The 18,281-nt window shown below is 43.4% G+C and overlaps 1 protein-coding gene across 3 annotated transcripts in view; it reads right to left on the minus strand.

Moving 5' to 3' along the window:
• Positions 1-16,133, minus strand: part of PSMF1 (proteasome inhibitor subunit 1) — a 40,336-nt gene extending 24,203 nt beyond the window's left edge. For 2 of the 3 annotated variants that reach the window (XM_068987330.1, XM_068987329.1), the window contains exons 1-4: positions 15,863-16,133; positions 10,660-10,812; positions 9,084-9,166; positions 6,338-6,520 (exon numbers count right to left, since the gene is read on the minus strand). In XM_068987330.1, the coding sequence (XP_068843431.1) occupies positions 6,338-6,520; positions 9,084-9,166; positions 10,660-10,812; positions 15,863-15,991 (548 nt within the window). In that variant the 5' untranslated portion in view covers positions 15,992-16,133. The remainder of the gene's footprint in view (positions 1-6,337; positions 6,521-9,083; positions 9,167-10,659; positions 10,813-15,862) is intronic. The other variant, XM_068987331.1, reaches the window with a different exon arrangement.
• Positions 16,134-18,281: the final 2,148 nt, after the last annotated feature.

Raw genomic sequence — 18,281 nt, forward strand, 5'->3', positions numbered from 1 at the left:
ATCAGTATTCTTCAGTGATTTCCAACTGTCCACTGGGGAGATTCAGGTACATCAGGTACGCCTGGCATCAGCGTCCTTGCAAAACCTAGTCTTACCCTTCAGAGCTGTTATATCCCAGGTTTCTGACATGAACTCTTTCTCAAACCAAAATTCAGAGACAACCCCATGCTTTCAGATCTTGATGCCACTGGACTGCTGGTCTCACAGCCTGGAACAACCTCCCCAGAAAGGAATCTGAGGAAATAATCCAGACACATGAAAAGGAAAAACGAAAAGGAACCTGAGGAAAACTCCTCTTCCCCATGAACACACAGCTCAGGCAGCAACCCCCAAGAAGCCTTTCCTAGGCCACCAATGGAGGATCTCTGTGCTAATCCCTGATAACCTGGCAGTTATATAAACTCTTATTCACCTGTCTCCCATACCAGAGGGATAGCACATGCCTCAAAAGTATGGGCCCAGGCCCAGGGATCTCTGAACCCAGTGGGAAACATTTGCTGGATAGAGAACTCATCAAAAATGTGCAAGATATAGGTCCAGGTGATAGAGATACAAAGGGTTGAAAAAGGAGGGTAAAGGGGATATGCACTTAAAAAACACCAATAATCTTGGAATTAGAGAAATATAACCACATGGTATGGACCTAACAGAAGCAGAAGATGTTAAGAAGAGGTAGCAAGAATACACAGAAGAACTATACAAAAGAGATCTTCATGACCTAGATAATCACGATGGTGTGATCACTCACCTAGAGCCAGACATCCTGGAATGGAAAGTCAAGTGGGCCTTAGGAAGCATCACTACAAACAAAGCTAGTGGAGGTGATGGAATTCCAGTGGACCTACTTCAAATCCTAAAAGATGATGCCGTGAAAGTGCTGCACTCAATATGCCAGCAAAGTTGGAAAACTCAGCAGTGGTCACAGGACTGGCAAAGGTCAGTTTTCATTCCAATCCCAAAGAAAGGCAATGCTAAAGAATGCTTAAACTACCACACAATTGCACTCATCTCACATGTCAGCAAAGTAATGCTCAAAATTCTCCAAGCCAGGCTTCAACAGTACATGAACCAAGAACGTCCATGGGTTCAAGCTGGTTTTAGAAAAGGCAAAGGAACCAGAGATCAAATTGCCAATATCCACTGGATCATCAAAAAAGCAAGAGAGTTCCAGAAAAACATCTATTTCTGCTTTATTGACTATGCCAAAGCCTTTGACTGTGTGGATCACAACAAACTGAAAAATTCTTCAAGAGATGGGAATACCAGACCACCTGACCTGCCTCTTGAGAAATCTGTATGCAGGTCAAGAAGCAACGGTTAGAAGTGGACATGGAACAACAGACTGGTTCCAAATAGGAAAAGGAGAAGGCTGTATATTGTTACTCTGCTTATTTAACTTCTATGAAGAGTACATCATGAGAAATGCTGGAAGAAATGAAGCACAAGCTGGAATCAAGATTGCTGGGAGAAACATCAATAACCTCAGATATGCAGATGGACACCACCCTTACGGCAGAAAGCAAAGAAGAACTAAAGAGCCTCTTGATGAAAGTGAAAGAGGAGAGTGAAAAGTTGGCTTAAAACTCAACATTCAGAAAACTAAGATCATGGCATCTGGTCCTATCACTTCATGGCAAATAGATGGGGAAACAGTGGAAAGAGGGACAGACTTTAGTTTTTTGGGCTCCAAAATCACTGCAGATGGTGATCTCAGCCATGGAATTAAAAGACACTTGCTCCTTGGAAGAAAAGTTATGACCAACCTAGACTGTTTATTAAAAAGCAGAGACATTACTTTGTCCATCTAGTCAAAGCTATGGTTTTTCCAGCAGTTATGGATGGATGTGAGAGTTGGACTATAATGAAAGCTGAACACCAAAGAATTGATGCTTTTGAACTTTGGTGTTGGAGAAGACTCTTGAGAGCCCCTTGGATTGCAAGGAGATCCAACCAGTCCATCCTAAAGGAAATCTGTCCTGAATGTTCATTGGAAGGACTGATGCTGAAGCTGAAATTCCAATACTTTGGCCACCTGGTGTAAAGAGCTGACCCATTGGAAAGACCCTGATGCTGGGAAAGATTGAACACAGGAGAAGGGGATGACAGAGCATGAGATGGTGGGATGGCATCACCAACTCAATGGACATGAGTTTGGGTAAACTCTGGGAGTTGGTGATGGACAGGGAGGCCTGGTGTGCTTCAGTCCATGGAGTCGCAAAGAGTCAGACACGACTGAGTGACTGAACTGAACTGAACTGCATGGTAGTATTTTCAAGGATGGGGTGAATGCCAGTGCTAGCAGGCCAGGAGTTTTAGCCAACCAAAAAGAACATGAAGAGCAGGATGGGGCAGGCCTGGCTCTGTCTGCAGCAGGCCTGTGCTTGGCTGGCACTATTCCCAGCCTCTATCCCCACCTTCTGGGCGTAGAACAATGCCTACATATTTCCAAATGCCTTTTGCAGCCCAAAGACTTAAAATGCAGAGACATCACTGCTGACAAAGGTCTTTACAGTCAAAGCTATGGTTTTTCCAGTAGTCATGTACGGACCTGAGAGCTGGACCATAAAGAAAGCTGAGTACCAAAGAACTGATATTTTCAAATCATAGTGCCAGAGAAAAGACTCTTGAGGGTCCCTTGATTGCAAGGACATCAAAACAGTCAATCCTAAAGGAAATCAACCCTGATTATTCACTGGAAGGACTGTTGCTGAAGCTCCAATACTTTGACCACCTGATATGAAGAGTCAACTCACTAGAAAAGACCTTGATACTGGCCAAGACTAAAGGCAAAAAAAGGAGGTGATGGCAGAGGATGTGATGGTTAGACAGCATCACCGACTCAATGGACATGAATTTGAGCAAACCCCAGGAGATAGTGGAGAACAAAGAAGCCTGGCGTGGTGTAGTCCATGGGGTTGCAAAGAATCAGAGACAACTCAAATGACTGAACAACAACAACATTGTTCTACTGACCTATGAGTCTGTCCATCTAATGTAGCTATATAATAAGCCTGAATACTGGGTATAGTGATTTTTTCATCTTTATTTATTTTCAAAATTATTTTTAACTACTCCAAACTCCTTCACCTTTCCATATAAATGATGGAATAATCTTGCTCTATCTTCAGAAGTTTTTGTTGGGATTTTGATAGGAATTACATTAAACTACTGTATCAATTTGTGGAGTATTTGACATCTTTGGTGCAGTGGGAAAGAATCCATCTGCCAATGCAGGAGACACAAGAGATGTGGTTTCAATCCCCAGGTTGAGAAGATCCTCTGGAGTAGAAAATGGCAATCCACTCCAGTATTCTTGCCTGGAAAATTCCATAGATGGAAGAGCCTGGAGGGCTACAATCCATGGGGTGGCAAAGAGTCAGACACGACTGAGCCACTAACACACAGAGTGTATCAATTTGTGGAGTATTTGACACTTTTACTGTGTTGAGTCTTCCATTCAGGAACATGTGATGTTTCTCCATTTATTTAGGTCTTCGATTACAGTTTTCAGCATAAAAGTCTGAAATGTTTTGTTAGATTTACACCTAAGTATTTTTTCAGTAGTTCTAAATGGTGGCCTGTGCTGTGCTTCAGCTGTGTCCGACTCTGCGACCCCATGGACTGCAGCCCCGCCAGGCTCCTCTGTCCATAGGGATTCTCCAGGCAAGAGTACTGGAGTGGGTTGCCATGCCCTCCTCCAGGGAATCGTCTAAACCCAGGGATCAAGCCCAGGTCTCCTACACTGTAGGTGGATTCTTTACCAGCTGAGCTAAAGGCTATTATATTGTATCTTAAATGTCTATTTCCATGTGTTCATTGCTAAAACAGTGAAACATAGTTGACTTTTGGATGTTGAGCTGGTATCCTATAACCTCACTAGGCTCATAGTATTCTTTTTCTGGTAGATTCCTTGAGATTTTCCATGTAGACCATTATGTCAACTATGAATGTAAACTTTTATTTCTTCCTTTCTTATCTGTATGCCTTTTCTTTTTCTTGTCTTAATGTGGTGGCAACACTTTCAGTACTATGCTAAGTAACACTTGTGAGAGAGGATATCCTTGCCTTGTTTCTTAGGGGGAAAGACTTCAGTTACTAATTTTAAATAAATTCCTTTTGCTAGTATAATGTTGGTCTCAAAAAATATTGTTTAGGGTATTATTATCAAACCACTCTCCAGTTGAAGGGAAAATACAAAATCTCAATCATGGGCTATTACTATCAGTTCTCTTATAGTCTGATCCTAGGAGCCTTATTTCAATTGTTATATATTCATGCTTCCAAATAAGACAAAGCTAGGACCTTTTAAAATTTTTTTGCAGCTTTACTGAGATATTTCATGTACCACAAAATTCGGCCAGTTAACATAGTGGTTTTTAGATTTTACAGAAAGTGCAACTACTCTAATTTTTGAATATTTTCCGCACCCTAAAAAAACACCCTGTACTCATCAGCAGTCATCCCCCATTCATGCTCTTTAATCCTTCCATCTCACCTCCTGGCAACCAAATAATCTACTTTCTGTTTCTGTGGATCTGCCTATTGTTGACATTTCACATAAATGGCTTTTTGCACTTAGCACAATGTTTTCAAGGTTCATATATGATGTGATGTGTATCAGTATCAGTGCTTCATTTTCTATTGCTGAAATATTTCCCTGTATGCATGTATCACATTTATCCATTCATCAGCTGATGGACATTTAGGTTGTTTCCACTTCTAGGCTATTATGAGTAATGCTGCTATGAACATTCTTGTACAAAAGTTGTACATGAAGACGTGCACAAACCAGTAGTTTATCATTGTAGTTTTGATTTCCGTTTTTTTCACATGTTTATGGGCCACCTGTACACCTTCCTTAGGGAAATGTCTATTCAAATCCTTTAACATTTTTGAAATTGGGTTGTCTTTTTATTACTGAAATGTAAAGTTCTCTACGTATCTATGTGTCTCTAGATACAAGTCTCTTGTCAGATATATGATTTGTAAATGCTGTCAAATTCAAGATAACCCCACATACAAGTGCATATCTTTTCTGGTGTAATTATGCTCAGGCATCTACACAATGAAACAAACATTATCTTATCATTATTTACTATTTATTTCTCATTTATATTATATTTAATACTCCCCCTTTTGAAATTGTGCATTTGGTAAGTTAGATTATCTATGAACTCCATTTTTAGAGAGTAAAGGAGATTTCAGAGAATATTTGTTTTGATATGGGATGTAAATCTGAGAGAACTGAGAATTACTATCCACTTAATAAGATCTAAAAGTCTTCCCCAATTTGACTGCTGTCTAGGGCTTATCCTTCAACCTTGTCAACATATTCTGGTTACATCACAGCAGAGTACTGGGCCACCTGAACCCCCAGCTCCGGCTCTGACTCTTTATTACTGGCTGGTGACCTTAGGCAAGTCATCTTAAATAAGGGGTTTAGATCAGACAAGCTGTTCCCAACCTTTCAAGACTTTTTATCAATTTCCACTTTGCCCACAGAAACCAGTATTTCCAAAAACTGTCAAAGAGACTTGCCAATTACTACTTATTATAGTAATAGATTTCCCATTTAATTAATCAAAGGTATACAACTGCAACACAGTAGTATTAACAATGGCAGTTAACACTTATTGAGTGCTTATTATGGCTGCACAGTGAGCCCTCCCTTTCAACCCTGCCAAGCCCACCATTACTACCGCACCGTGGACTCCAAATTGGGAAGTGCCATCTCAGCTAGAGACTACGGCATCCCTGCTCCTTGTCTTCTCTCAGAGCAGAGGTCTCCAGTCTTAAATACTGCCATCCTAATCTGCAAAGATCTTAGATGTGACTTGTTCAGACCTCATGCTGTTTTGGAAAAGTTTTCACATTGTCAAAGAGATCAGGGGCTACAGTGAAGTAAAATGCAAAGAAAGGGAACACTGAGACGACATCCCCTCCAGGAACCACCAGTATTTCTGCATCTTCGGATTTTCCCCAAAAGCCTGATTCAGAGTCCTGTACAAACAGCTCTGGAATGAATAACTGAACCAGCTGGGTGGCAACTCTGGAGTACTACACACACGCCTCAGAGGCACTAACCCTTGGGGGAGTCAGAGGCTCTGTGCAGCCTCTAAAATAAAGATGCAGGCAGCCTTAAGATACTGGGGTGACTAGCAGCAGTATAAGAACTCACTGCTCCACTCAGATCTCCACTTCCTATCTCCAAATACCAAGACTCTTGACAATTCTGTTGAAGAGATGTGGGGGGTCCAGAGAGGTCAAGCAGCAGGATGGTCATGGACAGAATCCTTCTAGAGAAGCTGGGGCTGCCCTCTGTGGGCTGTGCACTCACCAGGTAGGCTGTCGGCTGGTATGTGGGTGTTGCGGGTGAATCTGGAGTGGGTCCACCTCTCTGGCAGTGGCAGGGGGAAACTCCCGGTGGGGACTTATATTAGCCTTTTCCCACTGCTCGTGAATAGGTGTAATAATCCCAGACACAATACGGGACCGAAGTTCCTCGCTGTTCTTGTAGACCCTGAAGAAAGGAGACGAGGCGTCAGCTGCTTTCTGCTGGTTGGTAACCCTGCGCACAGTATTTTGGTGGTGATGGTGGCGACAATGGCGGCGACAGCCCTGATAGCGTTTGGACTGTTCGCAAGGGTGGGAACGGGCCGCCCGGCGGACCTGGGTAAGGGGGGCAATAGCCCGGCGTTGTCTCCGCAATTTGGGCCTAAGCTTCTTAGGCATCTGAGTTGCCCCTTTTCGTTTACCACCCCATTAGAAAGAGGTGAGGGTGTAGGGGCACAGGGCCTTGACTCCTCTGGGCCCACCCCACCCCACCCTGCCCTCAGCCTCATTGTGTGTTCATCACATGTCATGGGAAGAGTCATAGAAGGCAAAGGCTCCAATGGGAAGGATAACCAGGTTCCTGGTCCAAGTAGGCAGGGCTCTGGGGCTTAATGTCCAATCCTGTCACTAACTCAGGGGCCTTGGAAGGCTGTTCTAGGCCTCTTTTTCTCTGTCTGTGAGAGAAAAGCAATGTGAGCTATCACTGAAGCGTTAAGGCAGACTGAGGTAGCAGGGAGCGAGCAGGACTCTATGGAGTTCCTAAAAATCTGTCATTTTAAAATGAGTCATATCCTGAGTCAAAAAACAAATCTTATAAACCAGGGACACAGAAAATAGACTGGTGGTTGCCAATGGGAGGGTGGAAGAGGACCAAACTGGGAGTTTGGGATTAGCAGATGCAAACTGGTATATACAGAATGAGTAAACAAGAAGGTCCTACTGTGTAGCACAGGGAACTACATTCAATGCCTTGTGATAAACCGTAATGGAAAAGAATATGATACAGAATGTCTACACTGTATAACTGAGTCACTCTGCTATACAGCAATAATCAACACAATACTGTATATCAACTATATTTCAATAAAAAATAAATTTAAAAAAAAAGCAAACTTTATAAATGTAAATCAAAATCTGAAGGAAATCAGATGTCTTTACTGGAGAGAAAGGTGGCAAATACTGTCATAATCAAGTGACCAAATTGAACAAAATCTACACGACAGATGTCATGAGCCTGACATGAAACACTTAGAAGAACATAGCCTCACTTACACAGAATTCTTGTTGAAAATGTCCAACCTGAATCAAATGATAAGGAAACAATCTGAATGTTCTATACAACAACTGACCTCAAGTCTTCAAAAATAGCAATGCTAAGAAAAATAAAAGTCTAGGAAACTTCTAGATTAAAGGAAATTGAAAAAAACATGAAAATAAACACAATGTGTGATATTTGGCTGGGTTAAAAAAAACAAAAACCTCAACTTGAAAACTAAAAGACTACCCAGAAAGGACACTACTTGGATGACTGCAGAAACCTGGACACTGACTTTGTACAAAATGACATTCATCTATCAAAACTAAGTTTTCCGAGTGTGATAACTGCCTTAAGGTTATACAGGAGGATGTCTACGTAAGAACAAGGAGATACATATTGAAATATTTAGGGCTTAAGGTTCATAAAGTCTGGAAATAATTATCAGATGGCTCAAGAACAAAAAAGCATACAGAAAAAGTAAGTAAATGCAGCAAAACATTAAAAACTGGTCAACTTAGGTGGTGGGTATATGGGTGTTCACTGTATTTTTTTGCAAACCCTCTTTTCTGAGGGGTTGCAAATTTCAAAATTAAGAGTCAAGATAATGAAAAGACAAGTTAGACTCCAAGAAAATATTTGCAAAACACATATATGATTAATGACTGTTATCCAAAGTATACAAAGAACTCCTAAAACTCAACCTTAAGAAAGCAACTGAATTAAAAAATGGATCAAAGACCTGAACAGATACCTCACCAAAGAAAATGCAAAGACAACAGAAAAGCATATAAAAAGATATTCAACATGATATGTCATCAGGGAACTGCAAATGAAAACAAAAATGAGATACCACTACACAGCTGTTAGAACAGCCAAAAGCTCAAACACTGACAAGGGTGCAGACCAACAGGAACTCTTGTTTACTGTTGGTGGGAAAGCAGAATAGTATAGCTACTAAGGAAGATAGTGCAGCAGTTTCTTACAAAAGTAAACATACCCCAACACCACCAAGAAGGGAATCTGGGTGATAATGTGTGTCAGCACAGGTTCTCAACTATAACACACGCACCACTCTGTTGCAGGATGCTGAGAGTGCAGGGCAAGAGGGAGGTCCCAGGGAACTCACTACACTTACTGCTCAATTTTGCTGTGAACCTAAAACTGCTGTAAAAAATAAAGTCCATTAAAACAAAAAACTGGGGAATGGAGTGTACCAGAGTAGGTATACTTTATCCTAAGAGGTCACTGGCCTGGCCCCATCTCTACCCTGCAGACTTGTGGTCTATTGATTGCATCATTTTATTTCATGGGGCATTTTCCACATGAATCTTCTCTTAAAATAAATTAAAAACAGAAAGAACAGAGTGCCCAGGAGAGAAGGATCCTTCCGTTAACCTTCCTCCATTCTCTAACACCTCAAGTCCATTCCTTATGTTTGGCCATTGGTTCTCTCTTCTTTTTTTCCCAGGCAAAAGCCATCACTTAGAAATACCTGTGGAAGTCAACCAGATGTTCTGAATCGATATAATCATTCAAGTTCAGGGTCAAATCTGACACTTGCTGTGAGCCATGTTCCTAGAAAAATGAAAACAGAAAATGAGAGACTGGGGTATTTCTGGTCTAATGAGTGAGTAAGTGGGTGACTGGGGGGAGAAGAACAATTTTATATCCAACCTAAAGAAACACACATGGGCACCAAAAGACATTTACAGGGACCGTTTGTAACAGATGAAATACACGTTGAGCATTTGGGGACAACTCTTGATTTAGGAATAATGCCTTTCTGAGGCAGAGCCCAGAAATACCTCCTTCCCAAGCTCTTTTGCAGCTTAAAATCAAACAGATGCACAACTTCAACTTGGTGGTGAGTAACATGGACAAACAGGCTGAGGAAGGAGCAGACATCTTGCCATTATGGGCAGCAGCAGAGACACAGGGGCTACAACATCAGTGGCTCATGAGAAGGGGGCCCCTGGGTTGGCAGCCAGCCAGTACCTAATGCCCTGGGCTGACGGCAGCAGCACTGGTTTCCACAGCATGGTTTGGAGCAATGCCCTGGAAGCTCAGCCTTCAAACTGCCTCTCTAGCCCTTCTGACAGCTCAGTTATCCCAGTTCTTTTAATAAACCCGACTATTCAAATGAACCTAAAGGGATTCCGTTGTTTCAAACTAAGAACCTTGAGTGATATACGATATAAGTGATCATCAAAAGGAAGAGGGGTAAATAAATTATTGTATTATGGAATATTACATAGTAGTTAAAATAAATAAGGCATAGTCATTTGCAATGCCATGTAAAGACCTTCAAGACTTATCAAGGTAAAAATGCAAAGTGCAGAACACTACTGACTGCCTGATATCTTTATATGAATCCAGACAACCAGGCCAAATTTAGAGAGTCACTGCCCTCAGGGTGCTTACAGCGCATGTTATATAGACTACAGAACATTCTGCTATAGTGGCAGAATACAAAATATTACACCAAAGCATAAAAGTAATTAACTAACTGCAAACCGTGTCAAGTACCAGGCAGAAAAATAAAATGACCAAGCAGAGGCATAATTTAGGTCTTTCTGACAGACAAGAGGAAGCAGTCAGGACTGACTGAACTTTCTGAGTAAGTGAAAAGAAAACAAGAGGGCTGTACCTGTGTGAGGCAGCAAAGGTGGAGAGGAAGAGCTTTCCAGGAGGGAAACTGAGAAGGATAAAGGCTTCGAGGCAGCAGAAAGCTGTGAGCCATGAAAGTCTAAAGAACTAAAAGCAGTCCCCCAGGGCTACAATAAGCTTTTTTTGTTTTCTCCCAAGTTGTCCCTGAATGAATCTACCTTAATTTACTTCACTATTCCTTTGTGATGGCAAGCACTTCCTTTTACAATAATAACGAGTAGGAGTAGACATCTTTGAACACAAAGCATTTCTACATTTAGGGTCCTGGCCTCAGAATAAAGTTCCAGAAGTAGGATCACTAGGTAAAGGCTTCACATACACCAAGGGCTCTTAAATGGATTTCAAAAAGGCGATCCCAAAGTCCATTCCCAACATCAGACTCTTTGTGACTACAGTCTCACCAGCACATTGATGATCATGCTGTTCTCCACGGTGACAGCCTTCACGAGAAGCTTTCTGGACCCATCCTTGGACTCATACCGGAGGACATACAGGTCTTTATTACTGTTCCATTCCACTGGCAGCAGTTCTGATTTCTTATCATTGGGACCCGGCTGAGAAGACACCAGAGAGGAGAAAGATCATGACTTCAGATCTGAAAAAAGGAAATGACAGATAATCTAATCCTGTTCCCTCACTTTACAGATAAGGACATGGAGGTCAGGAGAAGTAAAACGTCCAAGGTCCAACAGCAAGTGAGAGATCTGTGGCCTCTGGACTCCAGCTCCAGTGTTTCTCCCTCACTCCTGACTGCCTTTGTGACACAGCACTGGAACCTGTTAAGAAGCTACAGTCTTGGTTGAATAATTTCCTCTCCATCTCCCTGCCAAGAATAAGGCCAGTCATCTCAAGGAATACTGTGAAATTCTAAAGACAGTGTCTCTCAAACTTTGGAATTTCGGCCAACTGCAAAGGCATCATGAAAGTAGTGACTAAAAATAGATTCTAATGACACCTCTCCAGACTACTGTAGTGGTTTAACAAAAATTATGAACAACTTTCATACAAACACAAAATCTAGCATATGTACAAGATAAAAAAAGAATTATAAAATGGACAACTAGGTATCTACAACCAGCTGAAGACAAAGAACATGGCTTGAGTAGTATACCCCTAATGAATCTCCCTCCTCTTCCCTTGTGGGTAGTCACTAGTCTGTATTTTTAAAAATTTCCTTATTTTCCTTATAGTTATGTTACTATATACAAATCCGAAAAATAAGTTGTTTCAAATGTTTTTTTATCTAAATGGCATCATTTTTGTCATTTTCATTCAATATTGTTTTGAGAGTTATCCGTAACTATAGTTGATGCACAGTGTGTTCCATTCCTGCATAGTTCACAGCCACATAATGCATCATTGCATGAACATGTTGCAAGTTACACTCACTTGATGGATATGTGGGGTGTTTCCAACTTATTTGTTATGCTATTAAAAATAACGCTGCTATGAACATTCTTGTACACAGAGTAGCTCACACATCCAGTAACATAGAAATGAACTTCTATAAAATATATCTAGGGGAAGAACTTTTAATTTATAAGATAAAGTCAAATTGTTTCCCAAAGTATGGATTCACACTCTCAATGAGCAATGTATCAAAGTTCTTGTTTCAAGTGGTCAGCAACATTGCTACTGTCCAAGTTAAAATATTTTTGCCAACCAAATGGATGTAAAAATGCATCACTGGGAGTTGTGATGTCCTCCTTTCTTAAAAGAAAAACAAACAAACCCGAGGACTTTCCTTTTACACACTAATGTTTGTGACACAGTTCTCAAACTATTTCTATAGAAAAACCCAAAACCTGATTTCCAGGTGGGAAAAGATTCCTTAAACAAGGTCCACAAAAGAAAAAAAATGCTATCCTTGACACTGCTCATAATTTAAAGCTTCCGATCAATAACCGCTACTCCTAACGAAGTGAACAGGCAGCCACAGGCTAGGATGTGCTATGTGCCGTGGCTACAAATGAAAAGGAATGAATAACTAGTACAAAAAGGGAATGCCTGAAAAATGAACAATAAAAATTGGCAATTCACTTGAAAACCTGGCAAAAGGTCAGAGCAACTAACCCTGTATAAAGGGCTGTTCAACTTGACTAGCATTCAGAGATACCGGGATCCACCCACCCGACTGCTGTTATCCATTTTTCTATTTTTTGCCAGACGTTTGTGTGGGTGTTAAGGAGAATGGCAACCTCTGAGTCCTGCTGGAGACTGCTGACATTCATACAACCCCCTTTGGAGAGCAATTTGGTAATATTTAGTGCCATCAGATAAGCCAATTACCCCACGACCCAAAACCTCCACTTCTAAAAGAAATTCTGTACACAGAGGCACAGGGAATATGACAAGGGCTTGTTGGGGTCACCAAAGCGGAGGCAAATTGCACAATATGCCCACAGTACAGCAGTGAGAAGAAACAACTAGACCTAATTGCAGTATTATAGGTAAAAATAAACAACATGACAAAGAAACTTTTTTTAAAAATGAGATTTACAGCTGGGTACTACTTCTGTAAAAAGAATAATTAAAACACATGAAAAAAAAACCCTCTATATTATTTTCATGGATGCATATGTCTATAGCTAAACACAGAGCAAGTGGACTGGGAAGATCTATATTCATGAGACTATAGTGGGAAGGAGTGGGACCAGAGATGAAAAACAACAAAACACAAATGTCTAGGAACACAAACCTCACAGGTATCAAGGACAACAGAGAGCCAAGAATAGAGACTGTGGGCCTCTCCTCTTTGGTAACCTCTAGGCCTCAGAAATCAAACGAGGAAAGCAGTGCCGAGTAAAATTCAAGATGTTACAACTGGCCTGGTTTCAAAACTGGCTGAATGACAAGGAAACTCACAGGCCTGAAGCAGGGAAATGAAAGTGATAGAAAACAAAAGTGAAACTTATCAGCCAACTCCACTTAAGAAAGAGAAATTATCCCCTCAACCCTAGCTGGGTAAATTTCCTGTAACACGTGTAGTGTCCTGGATTTATGGTTTACTTTGGAAGCCAAGAATTTGATAATATGACTTGTCTTTGTTGTATCAAGGGCCTCTGAATTTATATTTATACTCTCCATGTACAGCATTCAACCCACCAGAATTTCTTCTTGGAATATATATAACTGGGCCTGCTCACTGCCCCGTAACATCTGGCTTCCAGAGCAAGAGACACTACTGGGGTCTGGCGCAGCTGATACCTCTCACTGCAGCAGAACCAGTGTTCCCCAGCTCAGTGCCTGCCCTGATACGGGAAAAAAGGTGGGACTGAAAGGAGACTGGCCTTGGTGATATCAAATCAAACATGGCATTCAACTGCCTTCTAGACCAGGACATCAATATCAGACCTCCCAAAGAGCTGCAACTGGAAAGTAGCCAAAGTACATAGTTGTGTAGTTTAACTGGCTTGGATGAAAACAATATAAGAGCTAAGAGGGGGCTATGGCAACCCACTCCAGTATTCTTGCCTGGGGTGTCCCGTGGACAGAGGGGCCCAGCAGGCTACAGTCCATGGGGTAGCTGAGTCGGACATGACTTAACAACTAAACAAGAGGGAGCTGAGACTTGCCCAAGGTCATGGTAAGTCAGGTGCAGAGCTGGGTTTGGCATTCAGAGCTCCTGGTTGCCTGTGTTATGGCTAAAGATGCCCACCTCACAAAGTAAAAATAGCTGTCCCCTTAGGCAAAATTCTAGGGCTGGAAGTATTCTTCAATGGAGGTGAGTCCATCCCAGTATCCCTAGGCTAAAATGTGTCTCAAAAAGATCATTTCAAGCATTTTCCTCTTTTGTCATAATCTTTAGATTCCTACAACAAAACACTAAATCCTCAAACTCAAGCCTATGGCCATCTCTATTCCCTGGCCATCTAAACCACCTGACAGAGCTGTAAAGTTCTTACGAGGTGTGGTGCTGACTTCAAGAGAGAAATCCAAACTCAATACTGAATTTTTGATTGAAAATGCATTGTTCTTCTAATCAAGTTTTATGTACACAATTTTCCTGAACCAGAGAATATAGAACCAAAGACAAAAGGAGACAATTTAGCTTTCTATTTAACTGTCAACATAGTAAATGATCAAGTACACAATTTTAGGACCTTCCTCTCTCTGTTATCACCCCTAGAAGGGTGGGAAGCAGGAGGCTGCTGCTTCAGACAAACAGTCTCTGAACTCTGCAAACACTGCTGGTGTCAGCTGAGTCTGCTGGCCCCATGCTGGAAAACTAAAACCTCTCTTGAATAAACTAATAGGAAAGATACTCCTCCAAAAGGCTTCTACTCTGAATGAAAGTAAACACAGAAGTGAGAGGAGGACAAGCACCACCTGAGCCCCAGAAGCATTTAAGGGCAGAGAGAAGCAGAAATACACCATGCTCTAGTGTGCAACACAAACACCCATCCCCCAGGGGCACATGCTTGACCTAACACTGGGGTGGACAGATGGACAGTGGGCAATGCTTTCCAGAGTCCCATCTGCACTCTCCTGGGGCCTCCCCCAAGAGGTCTGGAGCCAGCAACTTTTTCTGTTTTGCATAAACTCAACATGCGGCAAGGTAAACAGTGTGCACCTCTGAGATTCAGTCAGGGATCTTTTTTTTTAGACCAAATCATGTTCTTTCTTAAAACCTGGAAGCCTGGAGTACATGACAGGGGAAAGGTGGCGGTTAAGAGCAGGCAATGATCCACACGGACTGAGGTCTCTAAGCTGTCAGTGTCTCCGATGACAGGATCTGTGCAGGAAGGGGTCCAAGTCAGTGCTCACAGGAAGCTGATGTGTACTATGACAGTGCGAGGGAGAGTCGCAGGGAAGGGGCAGGGAAGATGGGAGAATGCTACAGCAAAGAATCAAGTGAGGCAGGCTGGCCCCAGCAGTCCTGGGGCTCTGTGGGGCCTGCAACAAGGCCCCCAGCTGTAAGAGGCAGAGTCTGAGAATGAGCAGGAGAGGCTGCTACTGTAGGGACAGCTATGGTGAAGGAAAGTTTACTTGGCCTTCACACCCAGGATGCATGCGTGTGCATGTTGGGGAGGCGGTTGTTGGCCTGGAGTCTGAGTTCAAGACGACAACGGTGAGTGGGCAGCACGGGGCCCTGCAGTATAGAGTGAAGGGTGTCGAGCCCTCTGCTCTTGACTGGAGCTGAGTCCAAGCGCTCCCCTATACTGGTGTCCCTCTCTATGGTGCTTGGATCCAGGTGAACGCTCCAGTACAGTAGGAGGGTGGTACTGAATACAGCCCTCTCCCCACCCAGCTGCTTGTGAAGGAGTTCGGTGGGGTTCGGGTAGGTGAGGAGTGCTCAAGGGAGCTCATTATCCCCGTTTCGGTGCCAGAGGGCACAATCTCAGCCTGGGAGAACGCCAGCCGGTGCTGGAGGGCGTTTCTGACCAAGGGTTTTCAAATCATGTTGTGCCAGCTAGAATGCAACAGTAGAGCACCTCCCTGAGCCGCAGACGACAGGTACCAAAGGTGTCATGAGCGTCAGGGCCCGGACCTGCGAAGGGGGAAGGTCGGGCACTCTGGACCAGGCCTCTGGTCTCCGGATTCGGGCAGAAGACGCCTCCCGCCTCCACAATGGTCCCATGCCACCCTGGCTCCGTGGCGTACCTGGTCGCCGGCACCCAAGCCGTAGTAGCCGTGCGTGACCACCTCCCAGTGCAGGAAGCAGACAAGCGCGTCCTGCGCGCAGGTGATGGCCGGCGCAGCCGACGCGAACAGTACCTCCAAGCCAGCCATGGGCGACCCTGGCTTCTGCGGGCGGAGGAAGGGAGGAAAAAAGTGCGGTGAGCCGACAGGGCCTTCACAATACTTCTGACTCTTCTCCTCTACTCCGCAGGTTGTGGTCTAATGTCAACCTGCGCGACCAAAATGGAGACACCCAGGGGCGGAGGTGTGGCCACCGGAAGTAACTTCCAACTCCCGCGCTCCCGCACGAGAGCGCCCGGCTGGAAACAGAAGGAAGACTCTTAAAGGTTCCGCCAGGCAGAACATGGGCAAGGCAGGACCCCTGGGAGCGAGGTCTTTCAAAGCTGGGATCTCCATCTTCTCTGTAGGTGGTAGGTGTGCTATAGGTAGGTTGTGGCATCGTTGAAGAGAGGCTACCTTTGTTTTGAGTCACAGACTTCTGCAAAATAGGGTGGGCGTATGCTGGTAGGAGAAGAGATTACGAAATAAGATTAAAACATATTCGTAGAAATAGTCGGCACTTAATGCAGTGCTTGCTCCATGGAACGTTATTGTAAATGTTTTACTTGTATTTATTTAATCCTCAAGACAACCCTATAAAGTTCGTATTTGATAGCTCCATTTGGCAAATGGGTAAACAGACACATGGGGCTTCCCAGGTGGCTCAGTGGTGAAGAATCTGCCTACCAAGCAGGAGAGGCAGGTTCTATCCCTCGGTCCGGAATATTCCCTGGAGAAGGAAATGGTAACCCACTCCAGTATTCTTGCCTGGGAAATCCCATGGACAGAGGTGTCTGGTAGTCTACAGTCCATGGGTTCGCAAAAGAGTAGAACACGATTTAGGGACTCCACAACAGCAACAAACACACACAGAAGAGTGTTTTGACCAAGATGAGTGAACGGTAGAGATGGTACTGCAGTCTAGCAGTTTGGCTCGTTGGATATTAATTATTTATTGTGTGCTGGATCCTGGGTGAAAAACTTCATATCACTCTATCAAATGTTTTATGAAATATGTTCCATTATCATTCCCATTTTGCAAATTTAGCTCAGATGGAAAAGAATCTGCCTGCAATGCGGGAGGCCTGGGTTCCATCCCTGGGTTGGGAATGTCCCCTGGAGAAAGGAATGGCAACCCACTCCAGTGTTCCTGCCTGAAAAATCCCATGGACAGAGGAGCCTGGCGAGCCACAGTCCACGGGGGTCTCAAAGAGTTGGACACAACTGAGAGACTAACACTTTCATTTTTCACTTGGAGAATGGAAGCTGCTTCCCCCAAGACGACACAACAGCTGACTGCAGAGCTGATCTGCTTCCAAATGTCAGTCATTTATTTGACTGTCTTCTTCCTGATTTGTACCACTTACTGTTTTCACTCAGATAAATTTAGTTTTCCGGTCCCAGTCACCACTCTCCTGCAAGCCACCATCATCCCCCACTTGAATGTCTGCACCAACCACTAAATTGCCTTACTCCATCTCTGACTCCTGAAAGTCTGTTCTGCACTCTGCAACTAGAGATCCTGTTAGAATACACACCAGATCACATCTCTCCTCTGCTTGAAACCTCCTGGGATTCCCATCACACTCAAAAGAAAAGTAAGTCCTTCCCCTTGGTCTGCAGGAACCATCATCTGGTCTGCGTTCCCCACCCTCACCTCTCTCTCAGACATTAACTCCTTCAACTCCCCTCTCATCCTCTGCACTCCTGACTGTAGTAACCTTGACTTCCCTCACCTTTCACACCCACATCTGATCCAACTTTACCCTCAGAATGTATTCTGAATCTAATCCCTTCCTCCCACCTCCACTGCCTCCCCCTGGACTGCTCTTTCCCCAAACAGCTACATGGTTTATGCCTTCATTTTAGGTGACTCCTTCCCTCACCTCCTCTCAGCCTCAGCAGAGGGCTTCCCTGACATCCCAGCTAAATAACATCCTATCTTAACCCCTTTATGGTTCAGTCACTCAGTCATATCTGACTCTTTGCGACCCCATGGACTGCAACATGCCAGGCTTCCCTGTCCATCACCATCTCTTGGCGCTTGCTGAAACTCATGTCCATTAAGTTGGTGATGCCATCCAACCATCTCGTCCTCTGTTGTCCCCTTCTCCTCCTGCCTTCTATCTTTTCCAGCATCAAAGTCTTTTCCAGTGAGTCAGCTCTTCATATCAGGTGGCCAAAATACTGGAGCTTTAGCTTCAGCATCAGTTCTTCCAATGAATATTCAGGGTTGATTTCCTTTAGAATTGACTGGTTTTATCTCCTTGCAGTCCAAGGGACACTTAAGTCTTCTTCAATACCACAGTTGGAAAGCATTGATTGTTTGGCATTCAGCCAT

Source organism: Capricornis sumatraensis, chromosome 15 (genome assembly GCF_032405125.1).
Source record: "Capricornis sumatraensis isolate serow.1 chromosome 15, serow.2, whole genome shotgun sequence".
NCBI lineage: Eukaryota > Metazoa > Chordata > Mammalia > Artiodactyla > Bovidae > Capricornis > Capricornis sumatraensis.